This window comes from Lytechinus variegatus, chromosome 4, assembly GCF_018143015.1.
Source record: "Lytechinus variegatus isolate NC3 chromosome 4, Lvar_3.0, whole genome shotgun sequence".
Taxonomy (NCBI): Eukaryota; Metazoa; Echinodermata; class Echinoidea; order Temnopleuroida; family Toxopneustidae; genus Lytechinus; species Lytechinus variegatus.
Window position 1 is genome coordinate 37993549 of NC_054743.1, and position 12663 is coordinate 38006211.

The 12663-nt window shown below is 35.6% G+C and overlaps 1 protein-coding gene and 1 pseudogene across 1 annotated transcript; one reads left to right on the forward strand and one right to left on the reverse strand.

The window, feature by feature from the left end:
* LOC121413998 (mitochondrial transcription rescue factor 1-like) lies at positions 1-4075 on the reverse strand. The gene is made up of 3 exons (XM_041607032.1): positions 3229-4075; positions 2763-2835; positions 1-875 (listed from the first exon to the last, which is right to left on the reverse strand). Exons 1-3 carry the CDS (start codon positions 3723-3725, stop codon positions 693-695), a joined length of 753 nt encoding a protein of 250 aa, XP_041462966.1. The 5' UTR covers positions 3726-4075; the 3' UTR covers positions 1-692.
* A 173-nt stretch (positions 4076-4248) lies between these two features.
* LOC121413997 lies at positions 4249-11381 on the forward strand (annotated as a pseudogene).
* The last annotated feature ends 1282 nt before the right edge of the window (positions 11382-12663 follow it).

Consider the following 12663-nt stretch of genomic DNA (forward strand, 5'->3'; position numbering starts at 1 on the left):
CAGTGTTTTTTTTCAGGAATCCTACCATAATCTGAAAATGTATGCTTGGATGACACTGAAAAACACAATGATCTACAATGTAGGTTTTGTTGACCGTTTACATGACTTGTACAAGAGAAAAATAAATTAAAAATGCTTTTATGGAGAGATATCTCGTTCAATTTAATCAACTTCAAAAACTTAACTCAAATAAAGCGCATTCAGAGTACATAGGGGTGAACTCCCCCCCCCGAAAAAAAAAACTTATATTACTACTACCTAACCTCACTACTTATAATTAATGAAAAAAAATCATTCATTATTTCAATTCATAATGTACTTTCCTGCATGAAATGAATTTGAAAAAAAATTAAAAAATCTTCTTTCCCTCAACCTAATTCATTCCTGATAAGTGAGGCAAGAGAGATATGTAAATAATGATAACCTCTTACACTTATCTGGCTAATCATACATGTATCAGTGCATGAAATTTTGTCACTAATTTGCTGAGAATATATCAAAAACAGTACAAAGATGACAGACTACTTTCTGAAATAAAAACAAAATGTATCATATTCTGCAATCTTGATCAGATAGCAAAACGTTGGGCTCTTCAGGCTATAACTCGAAAAATAAAAGGATGCATGAATTCTCCATAAGCAGTGATTTTGACATATTTTTAACTTATTACTTGAATAAGGAATACTGGTACATTACTTCTCCCTTGGGAGTTCTAGATGTTTCCATCTCCGTAGCTTGACAGGCGTCTTGTCCGTTGACGTTTTTTCCTCCTTGATTTTCTTCATCTCCACCCTCATGACGAGTGTCACTTGGTTTCCTTCCTTGTTGGTGATGCGGTCTTCCTTCACAACATCCAACACATCTCCTTCTTGTACCTACAAAAAAAATAATTATCAAGTTGCATTTAATAGTTACTTGAGTGAAGTGTGCAATTGAAGCACAATTAGCTGACAAAAAACACATTCACTGTGAAATGAAGATCTCGATTGTTTGCTTTTTTTTGGGGGGGGGCTTGTCAATTTTTGTCTCACCTGCGAAGCAGAGTGAGACTATAGGCGCCGCTTTTCCGACGGCGGCGGCGGCGGCGGCGGCGTCAACATCAAATCTTAACCTGAGGTTAAGTTTTTGAAATGATATCATAACTTAGAAAGTTTATGGACCTAGTTCATGAAACTTGGCCATAAGGTTAATCAAGTATTACTGAACATCCTATTAAAGTTTCATGTCACATGACCAAGGTCAAAGGTCATTTAGGGTCAATGAACTTAGACCATGTTGGAGGAATCAACATTGAAATCTTAACCTGAGGTTAAGTTTTTGAAATGTCATCATAACTTAGAAAATATATGGACCTAGTTCATGAAACTTGGACATAAGGTTAATCAAGTATCACTGAACATCCTGCATGAGTTTCACGTCACATGACCAAGGTCAAAGGTCATTTAGGGTCAATGAACTTTGGCCGAATTGGGGATATCTGTTGAATTCCCATCATAACTTTGAAAGTTTATGGATCTGATTCATGAAACTTGGACATAATAGTAATCAAGCATCACTGAATATTTTGTGCAAGTTTCAGGTCTCATGATTAAGGTCAAAGGTCATTTAGGGTCAATGAACTTTGGCCAAATCGGGGTATCTGTTGAATTACCATCATAACTTTGAAAGTTTATTAGTCTAGTTCATTAAACTTGGACATATGAGTAATCAAATATCACTGAACATCCTGTGCGCGTTTCAGGTCACATGACCAAGGTCAAAGGTCAATGAACTTTGCCGAAGTGGGTGTATCAGTTGAATTACCATCAAAACTTTGAAAGTTTATGGATCTGATTCATGAAACTTGTACATAAGAGTAATCAAGTATCACTGAACATCCTGTGCGAGTTTCAGGTCACATGATCAAGGTCAAAGGTCATGTAAGGTCAATGAACTTTGGCCATGTTGGGGTTTTTTGTTGAATAACCATCATATCTCTGTAAGTTTATTGGTCTAGTTCATAAAAAGTGGACATAAGAGTAACCATGTATCACTGAACATCTTGTGCGAGTTAGAGTAGTATTCAAAGTCAGCACTGCTGCTATATTGAACCGCGTGATGCAGGTGAGACGGCCAGAGGCATTCCACTTGTTTAACAATCCACGATCCCCTCTTCGAAAATCATTCCCAGGCACCTGGGTGACCGCTCCCCCCCCTTCTCCTGCTACCAATCAATGAATAAAAGGAATAGAGGAGAGTATGACAGGACTGGGTAAAATGCATCTTGATAAAGCCCTTAATATCAAAGGTAAATTGCCAATTCTTCCACTGCCAACTCGTCCACTCACCGCATGGTCTACCTTCATTTAGTCTAAATGAAAGTAGACCATTGGCAATTGGACGAATTGGCATTAGACCAATTGGAAACAATCCCAAATGAAGGACAGAAAACAAAATCACCATCAGTGAATTTTCAGGTCTTCTTGCACCCCTCCCCTTCACGATGCTACCCCTTATTGACAGACGAATCAAAAAAGGCAAATTAATGATTTCACAAGAGTTGTTTTATGGATGTGCCACAATAAATATCCTCATAAAAATTATGTCCCAGAGTACTAAATACAATCTCAATGTTTCTTTTCACATCATTTGTGATCTTGAGACAGCAATCCTTCCTTCCACCCCCTCCTCCTGGCCCCACACCAGGATAAAAAAATAGGACAAATGATGGTTAAATCTATTTGAAGATAATGACTTGAAATTCTATTACAATCATTATATACCTGTCGACTCTTTTTCATCACCTTCTTGCCATTGTGCCGGAGTTTTGCATTCAGGAAGGCTTCTTCAATTTTCCTGGAAATAAAAGAGTAATATTATAAGGTTACAAAACTTACAATCAAAATATCCCTTAAATATTCTAGAATTCAAATCACATTTCCTTTAACTCCATATACAGATACAACATGAATAAGTGCCCAATTCATGAAGGATATAAATTTGTGTTTTAATAACTTTAAAGTCAAAGTCAATACCATTCCAAACTTTATTTGTGTTTATTTCGTGTTTATAATTCTTCATGCCATTTAAACCTTTTCATAGTAGAAACTATTTTAATGATACTAAAAGCAACAAAAAATCCAACTACATGTAGTGTACTCAAGTGTAGAACCCCAAATTGTGATGTCATAAAAAAATGACATCAATATATAAAATGAATAAAATGAATGAAAAAATTAAAACACTCACTTCCTGGATACTCCAAGCCCAGCACTCAACACAGCATCTATCCTCCGAGATGGTACATTCATTTTTAGATCTTTCCAATCTTTCTTACTACCATCTTCAATCTCGTCTTCATCTTCAGAATCAGATTTGTAGCCATTTTCTTCGTCCAGATCACTTTCATCATCTGTGCTATCACCTTTCATAAGTTTCTGTTTTGATTTTGACTTCTTTGAATAATAGCACACAAGCTTGTTCAGAAGTGACGTTGGCTCAACAGCTAAAAATTTACTTTGGTTCATCGTGGTCTTGGGAATGACCCTGCACCTTATCTGTGACTGTGCACTCCTCTCAACTTCTCGGCATTTTCCATGTGTTTGGGAAGGCAAACAAATCGAAGAAAAACGTGCAGAATACAAAGAGAAACATCTAGTATATTTGAAGAAGGGAGGATGTAACATAAATGAAGACTTTCCCTGTAAGACAAACGATGATAGTCTATAGAGCGACACACCCATCATTTTGAGACCTCTGCCTATACTTGCTGCTTCCAGCGGCACACGAAGAGATTCTCCGCCGGAACCTAAGGCGACAATGTCTTTAGTTTCACGACAGAAGTCGCAGCCGAGCAAGATCTTTAAATTATTGCTACGTACGAAGACTGATATAATAAAATAATAGAGGCTTTCATTTCAGTTATTCCATTTATCCATTTATTAACGTTCCAAAGGGGAAATGAACACATTTGGAGTACGATCCACTAAATTAGAAGTCTTTTTCTATTTTTGACGTTGAACGTGTCGATATGCCGAGCAGCAGAAATTCGTTATGTTGATGCTAGACTTGAGTCAGACCATAACTTCACGAGAGAATATAATTAAAAATCGAACTTTTCATTATTCTTTCAAATACTGGTCTTACAGCTGCAATCCTGTAACTTTAGAAATACGAATTTTGGTTAATATACTACAAAATAATATCAATTGAACTTTTCTTAAGTATTTCGGGAAAAATCAACCGATTCAAATTTGGTTATTTGTATTAATAATGTAACAATAGACTGGAAAGAAGAAATAGTTGTAACTTGTAAACATCCGCGAAAAGTCAAAAGCTCAAATTCAAGAATGGAGTTTGCGACGGGAAAAGACACTCCTGATTCTGAGACTGTGGAAAATGATCAATCTAACAAGGATCTACCTGCTGTTTTCCAGTGTCAACATTGCAATGTGATAATAAGTGATTCCATAGCATTCATCGCTGCTCATGATGATTTGAAATCTATCACACTGAACAGTGAGTGAATATAGCGTAAGCCGTAATATTCGACCGCGGCGCGTGCGATTTCTCGTGCACACAAGACAGCATGCATTATCACACTATCGTGTTTTTTAGTTTAACAAATTGCTCGTGCAATGAGTTACAAACCTATGCCACTTTTGTATTTTGATTCATACAATCAGATATTGCTTTACAATAAGTGATACGGTCTGCAGATATGTTGTTTGTTTTAATGGTGAATCAAAATGCGGGGGGCAGAACATTTTGGGAAAATTATAATGAGTAAATCATGAAAAAATTATGATTTTGTCATTAAACAAAAAGTGGATCTATCTCACAAAAATAAAAATGTATTGTGAAAGGGCTGTGACACATCTCTGGAAGTTGCAATTACGATTGTGATTTACTTTCAACTCTTGTCGTTCTCTGGTGAACACCCTCCTATTTGACCGATAGTGTCTTGGATTAATTTTAATTCTTTTATAGTGCATAACACATAGCAACGCATGTCCCTATGCACTTGGATGAAACTAAGGAAAGAAATTAGAAAGTAAGTAAAGGGTGTTGGGCACTGAATTCATTACAAGTTAAACAGATACTTTTTAGAGAAGTCTTAAACTTATCTAAATCATGCATATTTCTCATATAATTAGGAAGTGCATTCCATAAGACGGAAGAGGCATGTGCAAATGAGCGCTCACTATATGTTTTGGTAACAATGTGGGGAATAGCAAACAGCTGCTTTGTGCTTGATCTTAGAGTACGAGGAGTCTGATATAAAGTTAATATATGAAGGAGCTGTCTCATGGATGGAAGCATTCATATGCAAAAACTAATAAATTTTTGAAAGAAATACAACAATGAACAGGAAGCCAATGTAGGCTTCGTAGTACAGGGGTGATTGATTCATATTTTCGAGTTTGAGTAACTAAGCTTGTAGCAGAGTTTTGGATAGTCTGTAGTTTCTTTGTTTGTCACTGTGGTAGACCGAAAATTAGGCTGTTACTGAAATAAATATGACAGAGAACTAATGCATGGATTAGTTTTATCATGCATAGGTTGTGACTTTCTAACAAGGGGCTGACAGTAAAACACTTCCAGCCTTTCAGATCGAGTGTTTTCCAACTTGATTCGCACTTGCACAGTGCAAGTGCACTGTCTGAATACAGCGCTGAGGCATACTAACATGTACATGTATGCTAGCAAATAATGCTATACTATAGCATGAGTGGGGTTAGTACTCGGGGGGGTAGGGGGTAGTTATAGTGTAAAAAAAGCAAAATTTGCATTTTTCTTTGATTTCTTACTTCAGGTGTGAATGCATCTGTAGAATTATCAACAAAGCTGATCACATCAACAGATGGTATTGACCAAGGAAGGTTTGTATCCCATTTTCTTTTATTTTGTTGAATAGGCCTTTTTTAGTTTTAATTCTTATAATTCTCCGTTGTGTTATGTGTGGCCAGTAACATATCTATACTGATGAATATTTGAGAATATAGCCCTATCATTATATGTGAATACTTTTCTTTATTCTCTTTTGCTCTACATGTAACTTCAATTTTTTCTCTTTACTTTTGTTCCTTTTTTCTCCCTTTATTGTCTTCTTTATCATCTTTTTGTTTGTCATCATTTTTTTTTCTTTTTTTTTCTATTTCACCCTCTCTTCTGTTGTCTATTTTTTTCCATTTCTTATTCTCCCTATATTTGTATTCTTCCAATTTTCATCTGATGATGATTATTTTTATGCCTCTTATTCTTTTTATGATCTATATATTGTTTATTAGTTAGGCCTATACTTTGTTATAGTTGCAATTTTCTTTTTCTTTCTAAAAATGGAGATACATGTATTGATTAAGTTGATATCCCCTTCATATTTTTCATGTAGTACTTTCAGCCCACTTGTTTGCCGAGGATGTAAAACGGTGCTTGGGAAGGTTTACAGGACAACACCACGACCCTTGGACGACCTCAGAGATTACTTCACAATCGATGTCAACAAACTTTCAGTGTAAGTCGTCATTGGACATCGAACATTTCAATTTGTCTCTGGGTCATTCCATAAAGGTCGGACGTACATTCGGACACATTAAAGAGCTGTATCTCCTTTAATTTGATAGCAGTGTTTTATTTATTTTAGTATATCATAACATGTGACCTAGGTTATCATTACACCATGACAGGACCAGGCTGCAATATGAAGAATAGAAAATATGGGCAAAAATGTGAGGGGTCGGACGTACATCAGACGAAAGCAGGTTTTATGCTTTTAGATTTCATGTCAAAATCTCTGTGATTTTTGTGTTGCAGTTACTAAAATTCTAATATGAGCTGTTAGTTAAAGACTGAATTTTACAAGAAATGAAGCAAAGAAATTGATAGGCATTGCCTTGTTTTAGTTACAGGCTGATCTATTTGGGGTCGGACGTACACTTTGAAGGGGTCGGACGTACATTGTGCAAAATATTTGCACACTGTACGTCCGACCCCCTTTGAAGATCAGTTACACAAAACATAGACATTCTAAACTGGATTTTTTTAACATACATGCTGTTTGGTTAGTTGTCTTTCACATAAGACGGAATTAACAAATGAATCTGATGCTGGTGAAGAGTTATGCTTGATTAAAGTTGACATGCATTCAGACAGTGTACGTCCGATCCCCATACTGATTTTCTTACAGTCAAGCAAAATGCACCTCATATCTATTACAAATGAGTCAGTGGGTTTAAACTGTTTCCATTTTGATATCTACATTTTTAGATCACATCAATAATGAAACAACTCAACTATTCACACAATGCAGGATACTGTTAAACTTCAAGTAAAATGTATTTTGTAATGGTTTGCAAAAGACATGAAAAAGAATTTCTTCAACATTAAAAAAACTTGTTCTGTTACAAACTTTGTTTTTACAAGGTGGGTTACGAACCATGAGTCTTCCCTGATGTTGCAATAAAAAACATGCAATATGACCTTTTGACCCCTAGATGACCTTTGATTTCTCCATCCTCAAGAACACATGTAATTTTTCCCACTGATCGTTTTGTTCCAAGTTTGGGCAAAATTAATGCAGAAATATGTCATTTGACATTTGTACACCTAGATGACATTTGACCTCTCCATCCTCTTTAACAAATATGTGGTACTACCCACTGATAATTTGTTCCAAGATCGAATACATTTGAATACAATACACATAAAAAAACTACCGGTATCAAAAGTTAACTTTTGACCCCTAGAAAGCTTGAACAATTGACCTTGAATAACAAAATGAGCAAAAGTGACTTTTTGTCCCCTAAATAACGTTAGAAATTATCATCTTCATCAACAAAAATATTGTATTACCCTCTGATTTTGTATTTCAAGTTTGAACAATATTGATGCAAACAAAAAAATTGATTTAAACAAAATCTGTCAAAAATGACTAATTGGCCTATCTTTTGACCTTTTGACCCCTAGATGACCTTTGACCTCATCAACACACACATGGTATCAACCAAGGATCATTTGTATCAAGTTTGAACAAGGTTGATGCAGAAATAAAGAAATGAGAACAAGTCAAAATTAAATGAATAACCCTTCACATTTTCTTAACTTACACCCCTATAGGCAAAAGTAGAATAGTCTAGACATCCATGTATCATTATAGCAAATGGGCAGATCTATTTCTCATAGAGGGGCAATTGCTGTACCTGAGATTGAGGGGAAGGGGCAATTTCTACTTTTCTATGGAACTTCTTTGTTTATTAAATTTCTCATGTATTTGTAGGTTTTTAATTTTCATTTTCTTTTTTAATTTTCTGCTATTATTCAGTCATAATTACCACTAAATTAATTAAGTTATGTGATAATTTGAGATGAAGGAAGGCAGTTTCCATTGAATATGCACACAATACACAAATAAATCACCATTTCTTGAAGATGATATCATCATTTAAAAATCTATATGTTGTCAAAAATGTGAGGTATTCTTTGTGAAATTGGTCTCAAAACTTGTGCAAGACTTCAAAGAAAAAAAAAAAAAACTATACAGCGATATCAAGGTGTGTTAAAGAACTATCATGCAAAATGTCAAAGATGGAAGGTGAATTTTGCCCCCAGTATTTGTTGGGTAAAGAAATACAAAAAAGGTCATTTTAAACTAGATTGAAATTGAAATTTGTATTCAATTTTGAAAGATTGATATGAGTAAAAGATGTTATGATATTAAACTTTTGCAAAAAACATCTGAGCAGTGAAAGATAACTTCATAAAAAAAGTTTCAAAGGGGTCGGACGTACAGGGGGTCGGACGTACAAAAAAGTTGTACATCCGACCCCCACTTAACTTGAAATCCCGGACTAGTGGTGAGCTACCTTCTGGTGTATATATTAAACAAACCAAGCTTGCTTTGCATCTGACTTTGGGAAAATTTATCTGCTTTTGTTTTGCTTGTAAGAAAAAAAGTGTATGTGAAAAGGGGTCGGACGTACATTTGAAAGTGCCTGCTTTTAATATATTCGGTTTAAGAAATTTAAGAAAAATAGAAAAAACCTAACATATTTTTAGAAACCTGACATAATAACAACTTGGACAACATCCAACTTTAATTATTTCAAAGCTTGTAAAAGGTTTAAAATTTGTTACAAACTTGACCTTTAAAAATAAGTAAAATTCTGTTTTGTTGCTATGGTGATTTCAATGCCTTGTCAAAATGAAACGATACATTGTTTGAAATTATTTCTTTCAGATTTATACATTTCAGGGTCTTAGCTTTCAAGTGATACCTAATTTGTTCTGTTTGTAGGATTTTGAAATTTTGACCAAACGGTTTACTATTTTATGGAACTGCCCCTCTTTGATTTCATTCTGTCAAGGGGCAGATCCCGGATTTTAGGATTTTCCATAAGGGGGGCACATTTTCCAGAGGAAAATTTGACAAGCAAAAAAAAATGGTTTTCACCCAAAATTAAAGGTCATTTCGTCCACAAAAAAAATGACAAAAGGGGAGTGGGCACACTTGTGTTAGGCTGCCATATTTACATTACAAATTTTAATTGTGTCTCTCAAAGGGGGGGGGGGCACAGCCATTACATGTCAAGAGAGTTGCACACATATTTTACACTTCTGAAATAATTACTCTGTAAGTGTAACAAATGGAAAATGAGGTACTTTTACTGATAACACAACAAGATCCTCTTGTGATACTCTACATTATTATGAAGTGAACAATTGAGAGATTCATTGATACTTTGCTATAGACAGACGTGACAGTAGTTGTAAATTCATTCTCCCTGTTTTTCATGTGAATGAGTAAAATCTGATCTAAGTCAAAACACTTTCATTAGGCCTATCAGTTATTGCTGAAGTTTAAAATAATTTCTTGCATTAACCCATTAATCTCACACCACAGGTACCAAGTTGGTTCTACTGATTCATCATCTCTCCCCGAGTCAGATACCCCTTTCCAACAGTTCACCAACCTGAAAGCATTGAAAGAAACAACACTTAAGGTATTTACCATTAAAAGTTGCTCTATGAGAAGTTGGGAGGTCTTTAAAAAGAGTTTGATAAAAGTTTAGTAATAATTATACTTTTCATGCTTAGCTCAGAAAGGAATCAAAGATTTCATAATTGGGGGTACAGAAACATTTTCTTATTTGGCAAAAATAAGATTTTTTACAAAAAAGAAAGACCTAATTGCCATCAAGATAAGCAGACAAGCAAAAATAAAATATAATTCATTACTCCAAATTTTCCCCATGACAAATCTGACAAGCTAGACAAGGATATTCTTCACTCCAAAAGATAATTAATTTCCACACTCGACCTTGTCACATCAGGGTGTATGTACTAAATGTGTTTTCTAAATTAATGTACAAATTCCCTGTACAGGGAATGTATTGGCCCAAAGGTTGCACCCCCCCAAAAAAAAAAAAGATTAATAAATACAGGGAATAATATCGCTTTACAAATTTGAATAGTATTTTAGTCATAAGAGAAAAGCTCTCAACTAAGTAATGTACAGTCCTATGTAAAAATATGCTATACAAAAGACTTTATGCATAGCAGTCTTTCAAAAATGAGAAGCAAATTGCAATGCACTACCAGAAAAATTATTCCTTGAAATAAATAAATGAATAAATGTGTTTTTCATTTGATTGTGACAATATGCATAAAACCTGGAACTTTTTTCACTAACAACACGCCTCTTCATTGAACAGTTGCAGGTGCTGATGTGTGCCATGCATCAACGTATCCAGAACATTGAACAATCACTCGAGATCGAGGACACCAATCCTTCAGAGAACCCTCTTCAGTCCATGTCAGGAATTCTAGAAAACAACCCGGGGTTACTGTCTACAAAGTACCCTCACCAACCCAAAGAGGGGTTACAAAGTGGATCGGCCAAGAATCTTGCTTCTCGAAAGAATGAAGGAAGGAATCCAGCCTTGGTCCAGGATCGGAACGTGGCCAAGGACTTGGAAAGTATCTCGGGAAGGATGTGCAAAGGAATGGTGTCTTCGAAAAAGCAAATGGAAGCCAACAGACATTAACTGATAGTGATACCAGCAGAGCATCCATGGATGATTACAGTGGAAGCAAGAGAAGCAAGAGATCATCTTCAAAGACATCCAGAGCTGCTACCAAGGGTCAGGATAGCCGGGTTAGAGGAACCAAGCGTACCAAAGACTATAATGAGGTTTCTGGAAGTCAAGGGGACTTCCAGAATGAATTGGAGTTACTTTCACCAATCAGGAAAATTTCAGGTGGAAGATTAAACAAACCATTATGAAGCTTGAGATTTGAATTCCATAAATTTGCTTGAATGTTGATCTCATCTTTGATCACCGACAGCTTGGATCCCTGCATTTTGTATTTTCCTTGGAAAAGAGTAATATTGATTTCGGGGGGGGGGGGGGGGGGGCACTTCATAGACGAGTAGATACCATGCATGACCAAATAAACAAGTAAAAAAGATCTCTTTTTCAAGATAGGGCATGTTACATACGTAACGTAATAAGGGTGTCAAAAACGCTAAAATAATGAAAAAGGGTACATATTTTGATAGGAAAACTACATGTTTACGGTCCAATATGAGGAGGGTAAAAAAAGACTAGAATTTCTTTTTGCCCCAACACTATGTGTTTAGGATCCGATTTGAGCGAGTTGTGTAGGGTGGTACTAAACCCAACGAAAGTAAAGGTGAAACCGTGAAGCTGACGTCTGTGACTACACACCTACTTGTTTAGGGGGTCAAATCAAGGAATATGTGTTTGTTTCCAACAATTGTTAAGGGTAAGGTTTCACTGCCAATACTTGTTAAAGGGTGCATTTTCAGAACATGGAAAATACTTGTTTAGGGTGCTTTTCGAAAGCCCATTGTCACGCATGGTTACCACTCGTCAATGGAAGTGGCCCCCCATTGATTGATTTATAAGCTCATGCACATGTACTTGTGAGATTATACCTACATATGTCTTTGTTCCTTGTGAATATCAGTAATGCATTATTTGTGTTATTGCTGCTGTTTGGCATGTGTTTTTTTTTCTTCTAAATTCATATTAATGGGCTTCAATTATACCTTGAAAGAATTTGAATTTGATATAGCAGTGTACCAAAATTATTGTGTAGTCCGAGTATTCTCTTGTTCCTTCTTTCCATGGCCTATGTGAGTTGCAGACAGTAATTGAATACTAGGTCTATATTTGCAAAGAGATTAATGTAGCTGAAATTCAAATTGCTGTTTGGCATTTCTTTATTGTTTATTCCAACTCCCGACTTCAAAGGGGCACTATGGGCCCCAAAATAGATATCTTAATGAATTAAGAGAAAATTTCACAGAGCAAAATGCTAATAATTTTATTGATATCAAAGTGGATTTTGAAGTCTCCCAATATTTTGTGAAAACAGTTATGTGAATGGCGTCATAAATGTTATGACTTCTGTTAATCTCAGATGAATTCTGATTTCTCTGATAGAACTGATTAATCCCCTGACTGGCTCTTGACCAATGCCAATCCACGAGCAACATATTGTCAATAGATAATGGCAATGAGAGAGAGATGGAGAGAATGTTAAACATATTGTGATGTGTATCTCTGTTGCGAAGCATTGTGGCCCAGTGGATTAGTCTCCAGACTTTGAAACAGAGGGTTGTGGGTTCAAATCCCAGCCATGGAGTAGTTTCCTTCAGCA